The sequence below is a fragment of the Eretmochelys imbricata genome, chromosome 9 (genome assembly GCF_965152235.1).
Source record: "Eretmochelys imbricata isolate rEreImb1 chromosome 9, rEreImb1.hap1, whole genome shotgun sequence".
NCBI lineage: Eukaryota > Metazoa > Chordata > Testudines > Cheloniidae > Eretmochelys > Eretmochelys imbricata.
The window spans coordinates 95,965,818-95,986,850 of record NC_135580.1 but is presented as its reverse complement, the minus strand read 5'-3'; the positions used below and the strand labels follow the sequence as shown (position 1 = coordinate 95,986,850).

The following is a 21,033-nucleotide window of genomic DNA, read 5'->3' as shown; positions in this document are numbered from 1 at the left end:
ATAGCCTTGTCCTAACACTGCAGAGAGCCTTTATATAAGCACGATAATCAAAAATATTTTTGATTATTATTTATAAAATGGTTATTTTCTGTATTATTTCTCAGCTCTGCATTGTTTTTTCTTAAACCAAAACAGCAGACACAGTATAATCAGTGCCCAGCCAAACTTACTTTTGTTACTTCTGACAACCAAATTTCTAGTTTTGCTGTCCAAAAGTAACAAAGAGAACCCTGGACTTATTAACCTGTCTACTATTAAGTACCCTAAAGATATGCTTTGTTGATTTTTATTTCTCATGCCACAGTACAAGGAAAGAATGTGAACTGCAAGAGCACATGGCCACAATATTACCATCATGCAGTTAGACATCTGAACACAGTCACTGCAATAGTCAGGAAGCAAAGAGAGAGACCAGTAAACACAAACTCCTTTAGAAAGGTTCTCTTCCCATAGTGGCCTCTGTTTCAGTGGGATGCAAATTAGTTACACAATTTGGGTCCAATTCTACAAGCTTGTGTTCATGCAATAGTCGCCACTGTTACCAACAGGAAGGCTTGTTTAAGTAATACTTGCACCAAACCAGCCTGCAGGACCAAACCTTTATGCTGCAACGGTAGTCGGTAGAACAAATTGTACCCTTGTTTCTCACACACACTCCCATTGACAAAAATAGGACTTTTGCCCAAAGATGAAGCAGAGTTATTTACTGAAGCTACTAGCATTCTTAAAAATCCACAAATATAACTGATCCATTTGGACAGTTTAACCTCTGGGCTGCAGTTTAATGTTTTTTATTCAGTAACAGGCAGCTCCTCCTACAAGAATAGCTAGTATATTACACTCACAAACGGCAACTATGCATAATTCATTTTGTCCTCTTTAAGAAGTTAAGCCTTTCTAATTTAGTCTTCATGAACTGCATCGCTGTCATTGATTCACTATTTCCTATTTGGAAAAGTCAAACTAGTTTTAAAAGGTTAGTCACAGTACAACATTAACAGCTCTTAGCAAGTTGCTTACACACATTTTTTAAAGTGCAAGCCTACAAACATTTCCACTCAAAGTGCAGATCAAACTCGGAGCTGACACCAATACAGTGTTTGTAGAACAGAAACCCTCAAAACCACTCCCAGCCGAAATGCAAAACCAGTAACACTATAAGCAAGAGCTTTAGCTGTGTCCTTTGTTCTTTTCCCCACATTATATCTGTATCTACCCTTTTCACCGTCCAAGCACTACAATAAGAAGTGATTTGTGAAACAAAGTTCTGACTATAGGCCCAAATTATGTGTTTGGTTACTCTGTAATCTGAAGCCACTAGGTTTGCAAAGTTTCAGAGTAACAGCCCTGTTAGTCTGTATTCGCAAAAAGAAAAGGAGTACTTGTGGCACCTTAGAGACTAACCAATTTATTTGAGCATAAGCTTTCGTGAGCTACAGCTCACTTCATTGGAAAGCAGAAACAGGACAGAATCTCTCTAGTGGTGATGCACAAGTCAGAAAGAACACACCTTGACTTTCAGGTCACATAGTTTCCTGAATTAGCAGGTATAAAATACCACCTTTGTTTGCACATAGCAAGCATGACCAGGAGTCACAGGGACACACACTAATTTTTGCAGTCATTTTCAAATTAGAACTGCTCTTCAGATCATTTTAATAGTTGTGAAGCTTTTGTAGATTCAAAAACATAAGGCAGCATGCACCGTATTTAGATCCTCCTACACACCAACTGATAGTTTTAGGCATATTTATGTGCGAACAGTGGGTTTTGATTTTGTATACCATCTTTTATACCGAAAGTATTTCAAAATACTTTAAAAACTGAATGAATTGGCTTTGGGAAGTTAGTGGTATCTCCCACAACTCTAGATACAAGATTAAAAATACATCATCAAATTCTGTTCATAATTACTCCTAGGCAGCCCACTGGAATCAAAGAGAATCACACAGGTACAACAGCAGAATTTATCCGACTGTTGCCAAACTACTCATTATCATTTTAAGGTAAACCAAAATGTTTTTAAAGCTATTAAGTCACTATAATGGTAAGAAAGTATTTAATAAAATATAGGAAAGATGTTTTGTAAAATACATTGCTAATGTTATCTTTTCTTTCTGCAGGTCACCTTAAACAAAGCCAGAGCTACAAATCTTTACTAAGCCAGTTTGTCAGAAGCAGATTTAGTCCCAGTGCGGTCTTAACACCTAGGTTTCCCACAGAGTTACATTACAATCTAATCCTTCCTAATGCATCTGGATTTCTTATATTGTACTGGGAATGGATCCAGAAACTACAAGCTGATCTGAATGCATTAACAAGGACTGGATGAGATCTTAGTGTTGTTACTTAATTAGAATGAGATCTTACTGGTGCAAACAAACCCAGGTTTCATCAGCAGTAATATCATAGAATCCAACATCACTCTGTAAGAGAAAACTAAATTATGTAGGATTCCTATGTTTTATCAGATCCAGTGCCCCTTATGCCAGTCATGTTAGTTATGTTGGGGTTTAATACAACCCAGATACAAGCAGAGAAAGCACACTAAAGCACACTTTTAAATTTGAAATAAATAAATAAATGTACAAACTGATCTTCAAAGAATGCAAAAGCCCCAATCCTGCAACTGGATCTACATGTGCAGGTTATAACAAACAGATGTGGAGAAGTTAATAAAGCAAGGCCTGGGCGCCCTTGGTATTTGCACATTCGAATACCAACTGCATGCAAAAAGTACAGCAATTTCAAACACCAAAGAAGGCATTACATTGCGTATGCACCTTATTTTATAAAGATCTAGCTGCAAACATCTACACCTGGCCATACCAGGCAAACACCATACATTTATATTACTGCCCCGGTGGTCTCTTCTAAGGCTGTGTCCACACTGACAACTGAACGACAAAACATCTGTCATTCAGAGTTGTTAAAAAACAAACCAACCAACCAACCAACCCCAAAAGACAAATGTTTTGTCCATGAAAAGTGCAGGTGTGAACAGCACTTTGTTGGCAGGAGTGCTCTCCTGCCGACAAAACAAAAACCGCTCGTTGGAGGTGGACGGGTTTTTTTGGCTACACTGCACGCCTGTTAGTGGTACAGCCTGGGGGCCGCAAGCAGGACCAGTATTAGACTCACTGGGCCCAGGAAGAAAGCCATAGCCCCGCCACTCAGGGCTGAAGTCCGGGGCCCCAAGCCCTGCCTCCTGGGGCTGAAGCCGAAGCCTTTAGCTTTGCGGGCCCCCGTGGCGTGGGGCCCCAGGCAATTGCCCTCTTGCTACCCCCCAACGCCGGGCCTGGCTTTTATATGCAGAAAACCTATTGTTGTGCCACAAGTCAGCCATGGAGTTTTTAGAACACGCTGAGGGTGGGAGAGGAAGGGGCTCAGGAAGAAAAAGGTTGAAAACCCCTGCTGTAGACTGACCCTCAAGAACCCTAAGGGAGGGAAGGAGAAATAAATAGACACCAGCAAACTAGCTCTTCAGTTTTATTGTTTTTCAAGACTCCTCTCAAGTCTTTGTGATAAACATGAAGATGATGCAAAACTGCTACTGTAACTTAGCACCTCTAATGCCTGTCCTAACATAGTCAAAGGGTATAAACGTTACAGCCTCAAGGTCAGTATTCATTCATCATTGGCCAATCGATGGCTTAAAAACATTCAGCACTGGGAAACTTGCCTGAGCACGAGAAACAGGAGCCCCATATTTCTGCAGGCACACCATATACCTGGCTGCAACGATTCCTCCATCAGATACTTCTCACCGTGTTCTTAAACCAGACACGTAGCAGTGGAGGGAGGGAGTGCCATGGAGACAGGTCTACATGTATGGGTGTACACACACACACACACACACACAATCCCCTAGTGGCAGATAGATGGTCATCAACCTCTTCACTAAAGGAGCAACTTCCTTCCTACTTTGAAATCCTTCACTCACCTGCCTAAAGGGAGTGGCAGGATTGAAAAGCCTTGGAGGCCCAGTCCCTGCACTAGCCCTGACCCATCCCCATGGCAGAGTCATGCTCCCACTGGCTCCCTGGGCAGGTCCCCAGTGTGCCACCTCTCTATACGCTCACCATGCGCCTTTTACCACAACCCCTTTCTGCTCCTTTCCTTTCTTGTTCCTCTCCACGCCTCCCAGCGGAGGGGGACGAAGGCCCTGAAGAATTTTATATTGCTTTCACCCGATTAAGCCACTTGCAAAACCTGCCAGGCAAGAAACCGTTCCCTTGTCCGTCCGTCCGTCCCCCCCCCCGAGACCTTGGAATGCAAAACGCATACTTTTCAGATGATCCACAATGAAAAACAGGTTTTGATTTAAATAAATAATCAGGCTAAGGAAAAACAGGCTGTTTTGCAATGTTAAAAGAAAAGGTGCCTTCCAGTAGCATAGGGTTTCCCCCCATGCTTCGGAGCATATATTTAAAATCTGGTAGGAAGACAGTCTTTATGCCAAGGATGACAAGTATCAGGGGGTAGCATCTGAAGAACTCGGGTTTTTACCCACGAAAGCTTATGCTCAAATAAATCTGTTAGTCTTTAAGGTGCCACCGGACTCCTTGTTGTTTTTATGCCAAGGATGTGCCTTTTGCTGTCCTAGAAGAATCCACTGAAATTTAGCCAACATATAATCGTCTCATTTGGAGGAGGTGGGAAAAGCGGTTGGGGGGGGAGGGGGGGAATGTAGTTTGCAACTTCTTAGAATTTAGTAGCTGAAATCGCCACATGCCCTGGATCATGTACCCGCACCTCAAAACCCCTGAGGCTGATCAGACTGCACATGTACAATCCCCACAGGGTGACGGAGCATGCCCCAGCACACACCTACAGGCGTACAAAAGGACCTTCCCTGTAACATTCCCAGCCAGGGTGGGGCCATGCACATGAATTGGGGTCCTGTCTCTCCAGTACTCTCAATGACCTCTCTGCTGGCACCCAGGCAGCGTGGAGGAGTAAGCCATCCAACTGAAACACAGAGTGAGCAAGAGCCAGACTGGGGAGATGGAAAGGAGTGGACAGACAACCTGATGAGTCGTGGAGTGGTTGAGCAAGAAGACTGGGGCGAAGATGAGAAACCTGATGAGCGGTGATTGGCTAGGCAAGGAGAATGGGACATTGAGGGGAGCCAGGGATGAGAAAGAGACAGAACAGGGACAGAGATGAGTTTGTGAGGACAGGGCAGAAGGGGGTCAACCCTGGGGGAAATCAGAAGAAGAGTCTGTGCCCACTAGAACGCACCTCCAAAGCCCAGGATGGAACCCAAGATTCCAGAGTCTCACCATTCCTCTGCTGTCAGCAAATACCCGTGAAACCCACTAGCAAAACACGTTACATCCCATTGTAGTGTTCATCCACACAGAAGAGGACAACCAACTACATCTATCAGTTACTCCATCAGCTCAAGTGGCAGGGATCTAGGTGGTGGATCTAAAGGTTACAACCCTGCGGATGTCCTATATGGAAGTCAATATGATGTCACATGACAGAATTTCTGTTTTTTCAGCTTGCTTATTTTAAAAAAAAAAAAATCCCTAGGGAATTACCCAAAAGACTACTTTAAAAGAACATTATTAAGGTTGCAAAGTCAAGCACTCAGAAATTAGGATATGCCAAATTAAGGTTGCCCGTGCAACCTTAATTCAGACTCCTTGTGCGTATGCACTATGGTACAATCTTGAATTACGTGATCACATAATATTTTTTCCACAGACTCCTGCCTCATTTAATACACAGGACAGACATGCTCTCAAAATGAATTAGGAATGTATAGTAAAAGAAATGGTTTTCTCGAGGATCCCTGCCTCATTTGCTGCAGAAATTGGAAGATGTGTAATAAACGAGGCAGGGAATGCAGGAAGTAGCTGAACGCTACTCTGGAGAATCTGATTCTATCCCTACCTCTGACCCAGAGTTCCTAGGTGATGCTAAACAAGTACATCACTAAAACCAAACTTTTGACAGGTTGTTACTGTCACAGCATATTCCTCAGTTTCTGGTTGCCCAACTTGAGACCCTTAAGTGCGGAGAGCTCACAGCTGCCACTCAAGGGGAGCTCTGCTCTGAACGTATAACAATCTATATAAAACTAAGGACTGTGAAAAATCAGGTCCTAGTCATGTCAAGTTAGGCATCTAAAATTAGTAAAAGTGATCCCTTAATCTCTCTGTGACTTGCCCCCCCCCCGTAAAATGAGGATAACAGCATCCCGTCACCTCACCAGGGGGTTGTGAAAATAAATCCACTAATGTGGTCATGAGCAGCATAGAAAAGCCCATAGGAAATTATTAATTCTGCCTTCAGAGCAGGGTCAGAACACTGTGCAGTAGACAAGTCCTAGGGCCACACACTGAACAATGAGAAAGCAACATATTGAACAGTTTTTCATTTACGCGAGCACAGTCCAACCTGTGCACTAAATGAGGCTGTCAATACAATAGCATGTGATCATGTAATTAAAGACAGTCTCAGAAAGCAGATGCACAAGGGGACTGAATTAAAGCAGGAAGCCTTAAATCTGACATTTCCCAACCTTCTGACTTTGCCACTGTAATAATGTTCTTTTAATTTAGTGCTGCGCGTAGTATTGCATATAAATTAAAAACAAGAAGCTACATTCATGCAAGCTCGCAGATAAAAGTCCTGAAATGCAAAGGGTTAATAGTACTGCCGATTGTGTGGACCAAATTCTGCTCACATTACATGCTTGATTCCACTTTGTAACCTCCAATTTGGCCCAGGATCTGTTAAAGTTTGTGTTTAAACGGCCCAGGGTATTGTTTCCGAACCTTGGAATGTCAGTCAAGTCCTGAGGGGGCAAGACACAGAGATAAGAGGGGGGGGTGGGGGAAAGCTGCTTGATTGCAGCTCTACCCCACCCAACCGAAATATGCTTCAGAGTTATCTGCTTGACTCCAGCCCTGCAGCTGCTCCTAATGCAGCTGGCTGTGTGGGAGCAGTTCTTGTGCACATACATGGCTGAAGGCTCGGGCCAGTGGGCTGCTGAACTAAGGAATACCACAAACCTCATCACCTTCCACGCTAAGTGCAAAGCGCTTTTCTTTGACCTCGTCTGCGCTAACACGTATAACAATGTGTGTGTGTGTGTGTGTGTGTGTGTGTGTTACTTTATAGTAGCCCACTCCAGAGCCTGGCAGGTTCGCCATAACGCCATCCAGAACCGCCTGGTGGAAGCCATCACACCGCGCCTGGGAGAGGTCGCCGTGAACTGCGCCATCCCCGGTACTGACAGCCAGTTGCGACCTGACGTCGTAGTCACCGACGAGGCCCAGAAAAAGATCATCCTCGTCGACGTCACGGTCTCCTTTGAGGACAGGACCCCGGCCTTCCGCAAAGCCCGAGCTCCTAAGCTGGAAAAATACGCCCCCCTGGCCGACACCCTGAGAGCGAAGGGCTACGAGGTGCAGATGGACGCCCTGATCGTCGGAGCCCTGGCGCTTGGGACCCCTGCAACGAGCGTGTGCTGCGGACCTGCAGGATGGGTCAACGCTATGCACAGCTCATGCGGCGCCTCATGATCTCGGACGCCATCCGATGGTCCAGGGACATCTACATCGAACACATCACCAGCCACCGACAGTACCAGGAGGTGTGAGCCTGTACGACATCGTGCATCAACTATGGGAAAGGGACTGAGAGACTTTTTCCATTGGACCATATGAACTGGAACCATAAACCCACTGAACATTAAATCCCACCAAATGAGGGTAAATCCATCCTCATCATCGTATCCACTCATTATATTCCACACCTGAACATAGCCATTATATGAACAACATACTCCCATATCTCAATGTCTGTACTTTGACCCGTTAAACTTTTACCCCCAAGCGGGGAGATTGCAGATTATGTATTCCTTACGCCACCCGTTCCTAAACCAAACTTCACACCCCTTGATAATCTGTACCTTATTCCCGGATAACCAGAAACTTCTGTGCTTAAACTCTGTACCGTTTTCTTTTTACTTCAACATTATTACAATATCCAAACCAGAACACTCTCCTGCACACACTTCACCTCCTGGGGAAGAGGATAAGAGAATACGTACATGACAAACATTAATCATGTTGCTTAACATGCTTCTGAAAAGCACTCAGATACTACGGTGAGGAGTGAGGTATGAAAAACAACACAGAACTTTGTCCCTCTTGTGGTGCTAACTCAGCCACAAGAACACGTAATTCTCCCAGCCTCACGGACACAATTGATGCCTTTTCTTCTCTCCACACCCCTCAAACAGCAGTGACTGAAAAAAAAAAAATGAACACAGAGAAAATGCATAAACAGGGGGGAAGGGACAATAACCATACCACGCATGGCATGGTATGGGGCAAGTTGTGGAGGGAAGGATGGGATTGAAACCTATGGAAGAGGGGGCTTCACACACACAAAAATGCCATTGGGAACCAGTGGCTATAGCCAAATACAGCATTCCCTACTCCAGCAAGAGAGCCACCAAAGTCAAAGGGCAGTTTGCTTGCTTAAGGACTACATAATTTGGCCCAGTGCAGAGTTATGCAAATCCACACCAGCAGAGGGAATAATTAAAACCCTGTAGCGTTTACTTGCTTTTAGGTATGTGCAGTAATTCTAAAGCAAAGTTTAAAAAAAAAAGGGGGGGGGGAGATACGGGACTCTCCTCTGGTGAAGGTCTGCCACATGCAAAGTCTGAAGTTGCAATGTTCAGCTGTTGCAAAACTTTTACCTGAACTTTGGTTTGGTTTTTAGTTGAGAATTAGGAGAGCGTGAAGACAAGGCATGAGAATAAGGGGCTTGTCTACACTTACAGTGCTGCAGTGGGCCACTGAAGCACTTAGGGAAGATGCTGCCTGTGCCAATGGGAGAGCTTCTCCCGCTGGGGGAACCCTACTCCACCTCCCTGAGAGGCAGTAGCTATGTCATCGAGGAGAGTGTCTATCCTGGGGGTTCTCAAACCGGGGGTCGGGACCACTCAGGGGGTTGCAAGGTTATTACATGGGCGGGTCACAAGCTGTCAACCTCCACCCTTAACCCTGCTTTGCCTCCACAATTTATAATGGTGTTGAATATAAAAAAAGTGTTTTTAATTTATAAGGGGGGCGGGAGGGGGTTGCACACAGAGGCTTGCTATTTGAAAGGGTTCCAGAGTAGCAGCCGTGTTAGTCTGTATCCACAAAAAGAAAAGGAGGATTTGTGGCACCTTAGAGACTAACAAATTTGAGCTGTAGCTCACGAAAACTTATGCTCAAATAAATTTGTTAGTCTCTAAGGTGGCACAAGTCCTCCTTTTCTTTACGTGAAAGGAATCACCAGTAAAAAAGTTTGAGAGCTACTGGTCTAAACCAGGAGTTGGGTCAGTATAACTGCATCACTCCTGGGTCTAGATTTTCCACACCCCTGAGCAATGGAGTTACACTGATCATACATTTGTAGTGTAGACCAGGGCTTAGTTGAGATGAACCCTTGACTGTAAGTTAAGGCCTCTGAAAATCAAAGGCAAACAGACCATAAATGACCACATCACGGCCTATTCAATTACATGTATTTATGTTAAGATACTCTGACTGGGAATGCTTACACTTGTAATCTGAAGTGCAGGTTTACTTTGCCTCCCACCTCAAATTAACTAAGGGCGTGGCTACGCTTGCGAGTTACAGCGCAATAAAGGAGCCCCGGGCCCACGTAGAGCACTCTGACTCTGCAGCTACAGCGCTGCTGGTCTCCACCTTGAGGAGTGGAATAACCTTTGCTGCGCCCGCTGGAGCGCTGCGGCACCAGTGTGAACAAGGTGTTGCTTTCCTGCCCTCTGATCAGCCTCCAGAAAGGTCCCATCATCCCCTTAAGTCAAGTGGCCACTCTTGTCATTGTTTTTGAATCGCTGCAGGAATGCGGATATACCCTTTGAAAGCTCCGTTTCTGACAACCCACGGCTGCTTATCTGCTCCAAGACAAAGCAACCATTACTGTGGAATGCTGCGTGTGAGAGAGAGGGGTGGGGGTGGGGGAAGAAGGGCGGTCTGCTGCTGTCTGAACTTACAAGTCAGCATGCTGACATGTTCTCTCTCTCCCCCCACATACACACAACACACTCCCTGTCACACTCCACCCCACCTCCCCCCATTTGAAAAGCACGTTGCAGTCACTTGCATGCTGGGATAGCTGCCCATAATGCACCGCTCCAAGTGCCGCAAATGTGGCTACGCCAGTGGGCTTGAAGCGGTCAGTGTGGACAGACTGCAGTGCTTTCCCTACTGCGCTCTCCGAAGGCTGCTTTAACTCAAAGCGCTCTCTGCAGCTGCAAATGTAGCCATGCCCTAAAGCTGCATTCCCAAAAAGCAATGAAATAGTGCTTGCCCTGCCCTGCCTTGCCATCATTACATGCCTAGGGTGCTCTGACTGGCCTCCTACCTTCAGCAGCCCTAAAAGTCCTCTTGTGGTGCAATAATGCACACCCTGGAGTGCCCCACTGCCTTTATTTTTAAAGGGATTCCTGATTTTCTCTCTCTCCACCTTCGCTTACTCCTTAGCGCGGACAAAGTGAAGCCAGCCTGGCTGTGAATCACACATCAGACAGAGTTCCAGGAAAATTCCCATCTGTTACATGCACATAGAAAGCAGAGGGGAATGAGAGGGGAGGAGGCGAGAAAATTGGAAGAAGAAAGAAATAAAACGACAGGGTATCAGAAAGCAATAAAAAGAGACAGCTGAAGGTGAGCAAGACACGCAACATACCAGAGAACCACCAGTGCATCACTCCTGGACATTCATTATTATGGCATCCAGAAAACAAACACATCTGTTAGAACATAATCTATTACTGGGTGCGGACAATGAGACAGCATATGGGCTTTTAACCTGAAAGACAGCAGAAAACTTAACAGAGCTATGCTTCTGCCTTCTCCCAAAATAGCTCAAGTCGACAGACCTTCAGGGCATGCTTCAAGGCCTATTTACGGAGGCTTTTCAGAAGGGGCTGAGAGGAGCATGTTGGGGGAGGCGGGAGGAAAGTTTTATAGGTAGCTGTTGGGCTTGCTGCTGCTTTAGATTGGGTGGCACAAATATTACTCTAAAAACAACAACAAGAATCTAAACTATAAAAAAGAGGCACATGTGGACATAAAAGCCCGGGCTCCGAAGGAAATCTGTGGGCTCTTTGAAAATCTTAGTGCTAAACACGAATTTCTTTCCTAAGTTTTTGAAAGTAAATCACAGAGACGGTTCTTCCCACCAAGCCAGACCACAGATGATCCAGTGATGTTAAGGGATTTACATTATGGTATCACTGGTGTGAAGATGGTCAAACTCTGCGCTCAGTGTCCCGCACGTAAGCCTCGCAACTACTAACAAAACTCCAAGAAGGCGATTTAACTAAACCAATCCATTTGGTATTACACAATGAAATAATCTTCAGAGCACAACTACAGAAAAGTGTAACATGCCCAAGAAGTCCAGGGGAGTAAAATTTAAGACCAAATAAACCGGGGTTGTAAATTACTGTCCACTTATTTTTTTAATTTGAGCACCATTAGCCGATTTAAAAATGTGTATGCCAACTTCCGTACTTTTAGATCTTTCACATTCTTAAGGAGGGTAAGAAAAACTTCAGGAGCCAGATTCCAGCTTCATTTGCAGGATGTAAATTCAAAACAACAATTCAAGCCAAAGGAATTTGCCCACGTTTACGCCTGTGACAATTAGATCAGACAGCGACCTAAGTATATGTTCTATTGGTCACAGGATAGAGAGACACAAGGTGAGTGAGGTAATATCTTTGACTGGAAAACACACTGCTATTGCTATAGGACTTGGGAGGAGACATGGCTGAAAAAGCCTAACCACTGTGCAGCATTAGCTCATTTTAAGTCATCTGATTTGGACAAAAAGAAAAGGAGTACTTGTGGCACCTTGGAGACGAACCAATTTATTTGAGCATGAGCTTTCGTGAGCTTCATCACTCCGATGAAATGAGCTGTAGCTCACAAAAGCTTATGCTCAAATAAATTGGTTAGTCTCTAAGGTGCCACAAGTCCTCCTATTCTTTTTGCGAATACAGACTAACACAGCTGCTCCTCTGAAACCTTTTAACAGATTATATTTCAAGCTGGCTGTATCCCTTAAAGTATATTAACAACTATGTGCATCTGATTCCTCCGTGTACTGGGCCCAATTCTGATCTTACTAACAAAGGTGAAGTCATTGACTTCAGCAAAATCACTTTAAATTTACATTTATGAAATGAAGATCAGAATCCTGAAATTTTCTACTTGCATGTAGGCAGAGTTGTGGAACAGCTCCAAAATAAACGACGTATTCTGACTGTACCCTCTCCCACTACTGGTAGTTAATTTCCTCCCATTCTTTTTAAACCTTACATAAGAATACATCTACAGGAAGAAAACTGAGCCAAGTTCAATAATCAATCTCATTGTTGATAAGGGAAGAAACACTTGTTATATATAAGCTGTAAGATGCATGTGAAAATGGGGTTTTAATATTCATTGCCATTTATGAGCCTCTGGCAGAAGCCATCTAGTTGAGAAGTGACAGCGTCTGTCAGAGTAGCTTTATCCTCATGTCAGACAATCTTCCACCCATTTTAATTGTGTTACTGAATTTTTCTGCAGTGCTGCTGCCATGACGTGCAAGTCTCTTCAAAGACCAACATTTCCAGAACCCACAGGATGGGGCACTGGAAGAGGAGTCTCTCTGAAGATCTCTTTGCAGAGATCCCCACATGTTGCTCCCTCCAGGAATAGGCTATAGGACCGGCCTCCAAATCTAGGAGATCTCCTGGGATCCCTGAGGCACACCCAGGCAGAAGCCCTGCACCTCCACACTAGGTCTGGCAACCCTCCGCACTCCTTAATAGGGACTCCATTTGGCTGCAGCTGCAGCCAGAACCTCAGAAGAACAATGCAGCCCAAGGCTTTTAGTTTTCAATGTTTCTCCCTCTCATGGCCATGCTGCCTTCCTGAGCCTACACAGACAGTTCCAGTGTCTCTGCTGCTGCTCATTGCTTAGCCAAGCAGAGTAAACTAGCAAGACTCCAGCCAGTTGCACTGCTGCTAGTCGGAATCCTGGGACTCAAGAGAATCAGTTTCATGCTGCTACCAGTTGGCAAAACTGAAAGCAGTAGCAAATATAGGAATTACTCATAGTGTAGGCAAAAAGAAAAGGAGAACTTGTGGCACCTTAGAGACTAACAAATTTATTTGAGCATAAGCTTTCGTGAGCTACAGCTCACTTCATCAGCTGCATAGTGTAGGATAACCCAAAAGGAAAGACGGCTCGGAGACAGAGTGGCAGACCACCACCACCTCCCTACCCCCGCCCAGCAAAGCAGCAGCCAGGAAGCTGGTCTCCATTCTCAACCCCTTCTCTGTGGGGAAGACCGGGAGTGAATAGAGAAAGCGCCTTCATCCTTTCAGCACCTGGGGGTAGCGGTGGAGCTTTAAAATTTGTCTCACACCTTCTAGCCAGAAGCTGAGTCAGCACATGGAGAAGGTCCCCACAATCAGGGCCCAGGGACATCTTCCTGGCAGAAACTCCAGCCTCCAGACCCTTCCCAACACCTGGTGCCTCACCATGGCACTACCCCTGGTGGGGCCTCTCCTCCCTTTATCTTTCACACCTGCCTCTAACTAGTAGGTTTAGCTTCCAGCTGGTAGGTACCTTGTACGTTTCTGAGCCCCAAGCCAAGCAGGTCAGAGAAAATTCCATTCCAGGTTTTTCAATCATTCTTTTCCCCCCTTGTGCTTTAGAGGAAGCTTCCAGTCATTTCAGGCTGAAGGTTGCAGAGCAGCCTGAGGCATCCTCCAGTGCTGCGGCTAACACTGCCTAAATCTAAGCACTAAAAACAAGACCATGCTAAGATTGTTTTATAAAAATTTAACTCATTGCACTCATGAAAAATTCACTCTGTCGGAGAGATTAGAGTCTGTCCTTAAGGATGGTGAATCTCAGTATCCCTGGAAGATGTCGCATGGAGTGTATTTTAAAGGTGGCATAGGGAGGCACACCAGGAGGGGGGAAGAGGAGGAGGTCGGGGTTTTTTTAATCTTTAATGTCGTCAATAGTCTAGACATTCTGATTTTTTTGTTTGGGTCACAGAAGGGCGAAAGAATGCTCAATAGTGCTTTACAATATTTATTTGGTAAAAATTACAAACATGACAAACGTGTAAAAGTTAGCCGCCAGTGACAATGCAGGGGTAGACCCTGTGCAGCAGTAACTGGATGAAGTGCAGAGTCTGAGCATTATTGCAGTAGATTGTGCCCGTTTATTTAGGAGTGTAATTTCCAGCACAGTGCAGAGCTAACCGATTGGGATTACATCGGGGTTTATATTTTTATACATCTGTATTGAAGAACTTCTGGAGGCCAAATTATACCTCTCAGCTACAGGTCTCTTGGTCAGAAGTGTAAAATTGTTCCAAAGATGTTGCTATTGAATCACTGGACTTAATTATGTTTGAGGGAGAGTTGAGGGCTATATTTGAGGCACTGGTTTGACTAAGGTTTTGACCGAAGCGTGGCCTTAACACAGCAGCACTGAAAATAATAATGGCTAGGTGTGCACACTTTTGTAGTCTATTTTATATTTGTGCCTGAGACATTGGGTTAACTTCATTGTGCAATAGAAAATACGGTCGGTGGTCACCACTAACATTTCAAAACTGCAGAGACAAAGCTGTTGGCTCTAGTTGTAATGCATTGAAATACATCTCCCAGACCTTGACTTGAATTTAACTCAGCCTTGTGCCAAATCTAGGAATATTTCTCTGCTCGCTCAACGTTTTTGCTGTTTGGCCACATCAAGAAAACTTCTTCTGGAAGAAGTATCCCATCTGCAGCAGCCGAATTCAACTCAAAGCATTCCCTCCCTCCCCCCCACCCCAGGGGAATTTTTACGTAATTAGTTAGTCCTTATGGAACATTCAGGCCAGCTATGAGGATTTCTTTTCTTCTTTTGCGGTGTTTGCTTGAGATTACAGTTCTGAAGTGAAAAGGCTTCTGTCGAGAACTGGTAGACTCTACAGTATCTGTAGGGGCGTTGGGAGTTGTGTTCAGGCTGACTAGCCATTATTAGTTTCAGAGCTGCTGTGTTAGAACCATGCTTCAGTCAAAACCTTAGTCAAACCACTGCCCCAAATATAGCCCTCAACTCTCCCTCAAACATAATTAAGCCCAGTGATTCAATAGCAACAACTTTGGAACAGTTTTATACTTCTAACTAAGTAAGCTATAGCTGAGAGGTATAATTTGGCCTCCAGAAGTTCTTCAGTTCTCCCACAATACACATGTATAAAAATATAAACCCCGACATAATCCCAATCGGTTCTGTTAGTTCTGCACTGTGCTAGAAATTACACTCCTAAATAAACTGTCTACTGTAATAATGCTAAGACTCTGGGCTCCACACAATGACTGCTGCACAGGAAAAACGAGCAATTACAAAATTCAGCCCAAGTAATGAGATCACAATGAAAAGCTCAAAGCAGGTTCAGTGGTACTGAAGGTCTTTAACATACTATTTGGAGACAAAAAGAAAAAGAGTACTTGTGGCACCTCAGAGACTAACCAATTTATTTGAGCATAAGCTTTCGTGAGCTACAGCTCACTTCATCACGAAAGCTTATGCTCAAATAAATTGGTTAGTCTCTAAGGTGCCACAAGTACTCTTTTTCTTTTTGCAAATACAGACTAACACGGCTGCTACTCTGAAACCTGTCATTATATTTGGAGACAAGACATACTTACCAGACCTACTGGCTGGCACCTTTACAACTGCTTTAAATTAAGATGTATATCCACGCTATTGGGATTATCAGTAGCTAACTGCTTTTACAGATGAGACAGGGTCTGTCAAAGCTTAGTAGTGACAACTCTTCAGATTCAGACCCCAAATCTGGACACAGATGAGGAACATATACATTTAAGAACACTGGTGTGCTCTGACCATAAGTAGGCTTGAAAGGATTAGATTTTTGTCAGTGAAGGTCAATTTCACCGTACACATACAAACCAACAAAAAAAATTTCATTAATGATAACTGAAATTGCCAGATAGGCACATTAAGAAAAATGCTCCTTGAGAAATTATTAGAGTTTGATTTAAGGATATTTACTTTACATATTTTGACATGATGTTGACAATTTGAGTTTTAACGGTTATAAGGCTTTAACTTTTTGAATCTCAGCGTCTACTGTCAATACATAAGTGTCTGACACCCACACTTATTTCCCACCACTGTAAAAATATACATTGATAAAAACTGAAAAAAAGCTTAAAATCCATGTCACCCAACTGTGAAAATTTAAACCAATGTTGATCTTATCCGTCAAAATTATTTAAAAAAAACAAAAAATCGAATTTTGCTAACCCTATCCATAATTAAAGACATGAAAAAAAAACTCAAAAAAAAAAAGATTGTTTTTGTTGTTTTAAGTCAAATGAAATCAGCTTATTTTTGTTGTTTACAGGCACTAACATTTGCAATGCAAACACTGCAGCCTTGCACAACTGAAGAAGAATTAGAAGGCGAAACTCACTGATTTAGTTTCATTGGCAAAGCAGAATGAAGTCCCGAGTGTAAAACACGTTAGGTGCAAAAGGAGTAAATTTGATTAAATTCTTTCAGTCTTAAGAACCAAGATATTAGGAATGCACAAGGGTTTTTTAAAAAAAAAAAAAAAATAGACATGCTTTTAATATGACCTCGGAAACACTTATTTTAAACCTTTTTTCCTATGAAGTAATGAAGACTTGTTATAAAGTACAAAAATGCACAGTTCAGGTCCTGCTAACAACCTTAACTCTGAACCCGTAATCTCATCCATCCTGAAACTACAAATTAACACCCCTTTAAAACTTGGGTGAATCGGAGCCCTTTAAATAGGGATCTGTATGTTTAATGTCCCCATCCCACCTGCAGAGGTAGCTTTGCAGAATCTTTCTGAGTACGTGTAGACAGTTTTGACTGAAGGAACCATTCAGCACTGCCCTTTCTGCACGTTGTATATTAATTTATAGTGGCGTACAGGAAATGCAAAATATTACTGTTTTGATTTGGTAGCATTTCACATCCTCTTTACACCAATGTAAATGGCTAGACAAGGTGCAGGACAATGGTGAATCAGGCCCAGAGAGAGCAGCTGGGTACTAGGTCAGAGAACTTCCAGAGAGCCTCTCTTCTGGAAATTGTCCACATTTTGTGACTGTGTCTAGTAAACAGAACAGCTTTTTCCTCAACTGCCTCACTCAGTTTCTCCTCTTCAGCAGAGGTCCACTGACCACTGAAAAATGACCCAAGGAGCCACCATAGTGCAAACAAAGAAAACCAGATCTGCATTTGCAACATGAAACAACCTCTCAACCCCGTGTTGAAAATGCATATCTCCCACACGCTGCACACAGGCTGCTGAGCAAGAAACAGCCGCTGGTACAAATGACAGTGAACCCCCCTGGCACAAACACGTCATCTGTCATCCTCAATACTCAATCCAGAAACAGCCCTCTCCCCCATCAACTCCTTTGATATAAACAAGGCAGAACAATCTACATCATACCTCTCATATATGCAGGGGTTGTAATACCCCACATTGTCACCCCAATACACTTCAAAAAATAAGAGATTATGATACATGCTCACCTTGCTTCTGAAAGTACACGCAAGCCACACAACATAACACTGAGCACATCATGTTACACTATCAGATACCAATGTAAACAAGGAAATCATAAATTCCAACAGGAGGTGGGCATACTGGGTCAGAATTCAGATTTGCCAAAGAACCTTTGCCACACATTTCCACACAGACATGTGAACACCCCATCCCCCCCGCACCTCCGCCAATCCCACTGTAACATTAACTTAGTATTTCTTAGCATTCAAATGTTTCATTTTGTAACTACACATTTCTAATATTTTTTCCTGTACAAGTCTTTAAACCATACTGTCTCTATAACAAAGTTCAATTGGTATTATTTGTTATTCTAGGACAATCTAATGCTGAAAAACATGAAATAGTGACGCAGAACTTCTAGCCAGATGTAAATGGCTTTTACAGCGTTCCAAAACAAGAAAACAATAGAAATTCTCTCAAAGATAAGCAAATATTCACAATATTCAAGGAAAAATTTCATCTAAATATAGCTTCTAAACGTTTCCGTAACAAGTAAACTGTAAAAAACAAAAAAACACAACACCCTAGACCCTGAACAGATCTTTACATCAGATATTGTAAACGGTTAGTTACTCAGAAATTTTCTTCCATAAAGATTTAAATAGTGTCCAGTTCAGGTCCTTTTCTCATCCCTGGAAGAATTACAATCCAATTGCCCACAACTTCAGAGTGTAAGTAATAACGGATTTGTACTCTGCAGAAAGGAACAGCTGTTGCAAAAAAAAAAAAAAAACAAAAAACACCTGGTCTAACAGCTTGCAAAGGCTAATTTGCTCTAGTGTTACTCTGTATTCTAGCAAACTGGCTCCAAACTTACTCACTTTTGAGTTCAGCACTCTGTTTTTACATTTCATGTAAATGTAACTCCTGTTCCTTTTGTGCGCAAGTATGGGTATGCTCGAGGTTCTGTTGCAAGCTTCTGAAACTTTGTTCCTGACACCAGGCAGTGATGTGCCTGGAGGAAAAGCTATGCCCCCCTGCAGCATCCTCGTCCACATTCCTAGATCACCACCAGAGACACACACAGTAGAACATCGGCTAAGGGCCACCTCCAAAAGGCAAGTCCCTGTTTTACATGACCATGTAAATTATCTCCAAGGTTCCTAGTACAATTTTCTCTGATCTTTAAATTCCTCCACTACCAGAAAACCGATTTTTGCTGGTTTGAGGGGAGGTTGCTTAAAACAGGTTTCCCATTCCGGACAGCTTCAGCTCCTTTTGCCTGTCCTGTAAAGTGGATGTACAGCATATGCACATATTAGGCAGTTGCCTTGGTTCCTACTGCCATTAGCCCCATGATACCTGCAGGCATAGCCACAAAGAGATGCAGAAAAGTCCCTTTATTAAGCCTTTGTATTCAGTGTCAGTGACCACTGGAGGTGACCATTTGCTTCTGACAGAGGGAACAAAAGACAGAGATGGCACAGACAATCAAAAGCCAGATTTTGGTCATTATTTCTGCAGGATCAGGAGGAATTATTCACCTGCCAATCCCATCGAGCCTGGTAGGCTACAATCAGCATTTAGGGGGAAGGGAGAGCAACCTGGTTTTTGTTGTTTTTTCCATCCTGCACCGTGCCTTCAGTTTGGTGCATCTGGAGGGGCTATCAGCTCCTGGGCTGAGGACATGCACTGTCCCTTGGCGGGACCGCATCTGGGGGGCTGGAGAAGGAGACATGCGATCAGCCCCTAATCTGGGGCAATGCCCAGTGCCTTCATTTCATTTCACTGGGGGGGACTGGCGAAGGGGGTTGCTTGATCAGCCCGGGAGCTGCGATGTTGCCAGGTGCCTTCCCAACACTGCACCGGGCCCAGAGGCTGGGGGGGGGGGGGCGTGCGCCCCAGAAGCGGTCCCTGCCCCGCTGCGCCTCTGAACAGCGAGCACCAGCCAGAGAACATGGGGGGGGAAGGGGGTACTTACAAAGCGATTAATGCTCCAGCGCAACATTGCGAGGCGGAGGCGGCTCAGGGAGTCAGGCAGCCGGATAGTACAAGCCCCGGCAGGAAACCACTGCGGCGGGCGGAGCAGCGCCAGGGCCGGCCACAAGCTTCCCACCTCCCCGCGCCCCACCACGGTCACCGGCGCGCAGCTCCCAGCCGCATTGCCGCCCCACGCCGGGGGCTCTCCTTCGCCTGCCGGGGCGCCGCCGCTAGGCTCCCCCCGGGCGCCGCCGCCGGGAGGCGGGCACCATGGCCAGGCTGCGCCGGGCGCCGCGCTTGGGCTCCCTCCCCGCCCACCGGCTCGGCTCCAGGGCACGGAGACGGCCCCGGGGACTGAGCGGCTTCTCCCTCCCGCCAGCAGCGGCGGCGGCACCGGACGCCACCCCGGGGCCCCGCTGCCTGAGCTGGGGAGGGGCCCGTGCGCTAGGGCGCAGCGCTCCCAACCTCTCCAAGGCTCAGGGCGCGCAAGCCGCTTCCTGCGGGGAACGCGCCTCCGAGCCCCCCCTCGCTTCGCCCCTGCGCCCAGCCACCCCTCCCCGCTTACTTCCACTTTCTCTTGCTAAGCAAGCGCGCCTCCCCCTATAGCTTTTGTCGGGTTCGTTCTCCGGAGGGGGGCGGGACCTTCCCTCGAGCAGCCTGGGATGTGTAGTCTCCCCACCGGCCGGAGAGCAGCGGCTGCGCCGCCCACGGCTCCAGCTAAGCCCTGGGGCGGGGTTGAAATATGGTTTCTAAACGTGCTCGCCAGGAGAGCTCATGCCGCGGGAGAACACACCGCAGCTGCCGCAGGGCAAGGGCAGCCGCCAGATCGCCTGAGCTTTAGATTATTTTAAAAATAAATACAAATAAACCAACATCATCCTTTATTTCCCCCTATTGTGACCCTCTATGTTGGCAACCTCACTCCGGTCAGCATGGACACGTGGTTCCTGGACTGCTTTGCACGTCTAGAGCCACCACCGGCTGGCTTTACTCGCACAAGGGATGCCCCTGAAGGGCCTGGGTACAAATTATTCATTTATTGAGCACTGCTGGACTGAGTGCCAAACCCTTGTATCGACTATTTGATATTAAGAGGCACAGCAATATCCAAAAAAGTGGAAAGATTACGGGAAATAGCAAAATACTACCAGAAGTAAACTGTTCTGTGTTCTTCATATACCTCAGTACAGTAGAACCTCAGAGTCAGATTTACAAACTGACTGGTCAGCCACACACCTCATTTGGAACCAGAAGTACACAAGTGGGCAGCAGCACACGCGCACACAAACACACACACAACAAACACAACAAACACAGTACAGTGCTGTGTTAAAGGTAAACTTGTTAAAAAAAGGGAAAGCAGCATTTTTCTTCTTCATAGTAAAGTTTCAAAGCTGTATTAATTCAGTGTTCAGTTGTAAACTTTT

The 21,033-nt window shown here is 44.9% G+C and overlaps 1 protein-coding gene across 2 annotated transcripts in view; it reads right to left on the bottom strand.

Annotated features, from left to right (window-relative positions):
• ATP11C (ATPase phospholipid transporting 11C (ATP11C blood group)) overlaps positions 1-20,160 on the bottom strand; it is a 116,446-nt gene extending 96,286 nt beyond the window's left edge. For both annotated transcript variants that reach the window (XM_077827240.1, XM_077827241.1), the window contains exon 1: positions 19,608-20,160. In XM_077827240.1, coding sequence (XP_077683366.1) covers positions 19,608-19,634 — 27 coding nt within the window. In that variant the 5' untranslated portion in view covers positions 19,635-20,160. The remainder of the gene's footprint in view (positions 1-19,607) is intronic.
• Between the last annotated feature and the right edge of the window lie 873 nt (positions 20,161-21,033).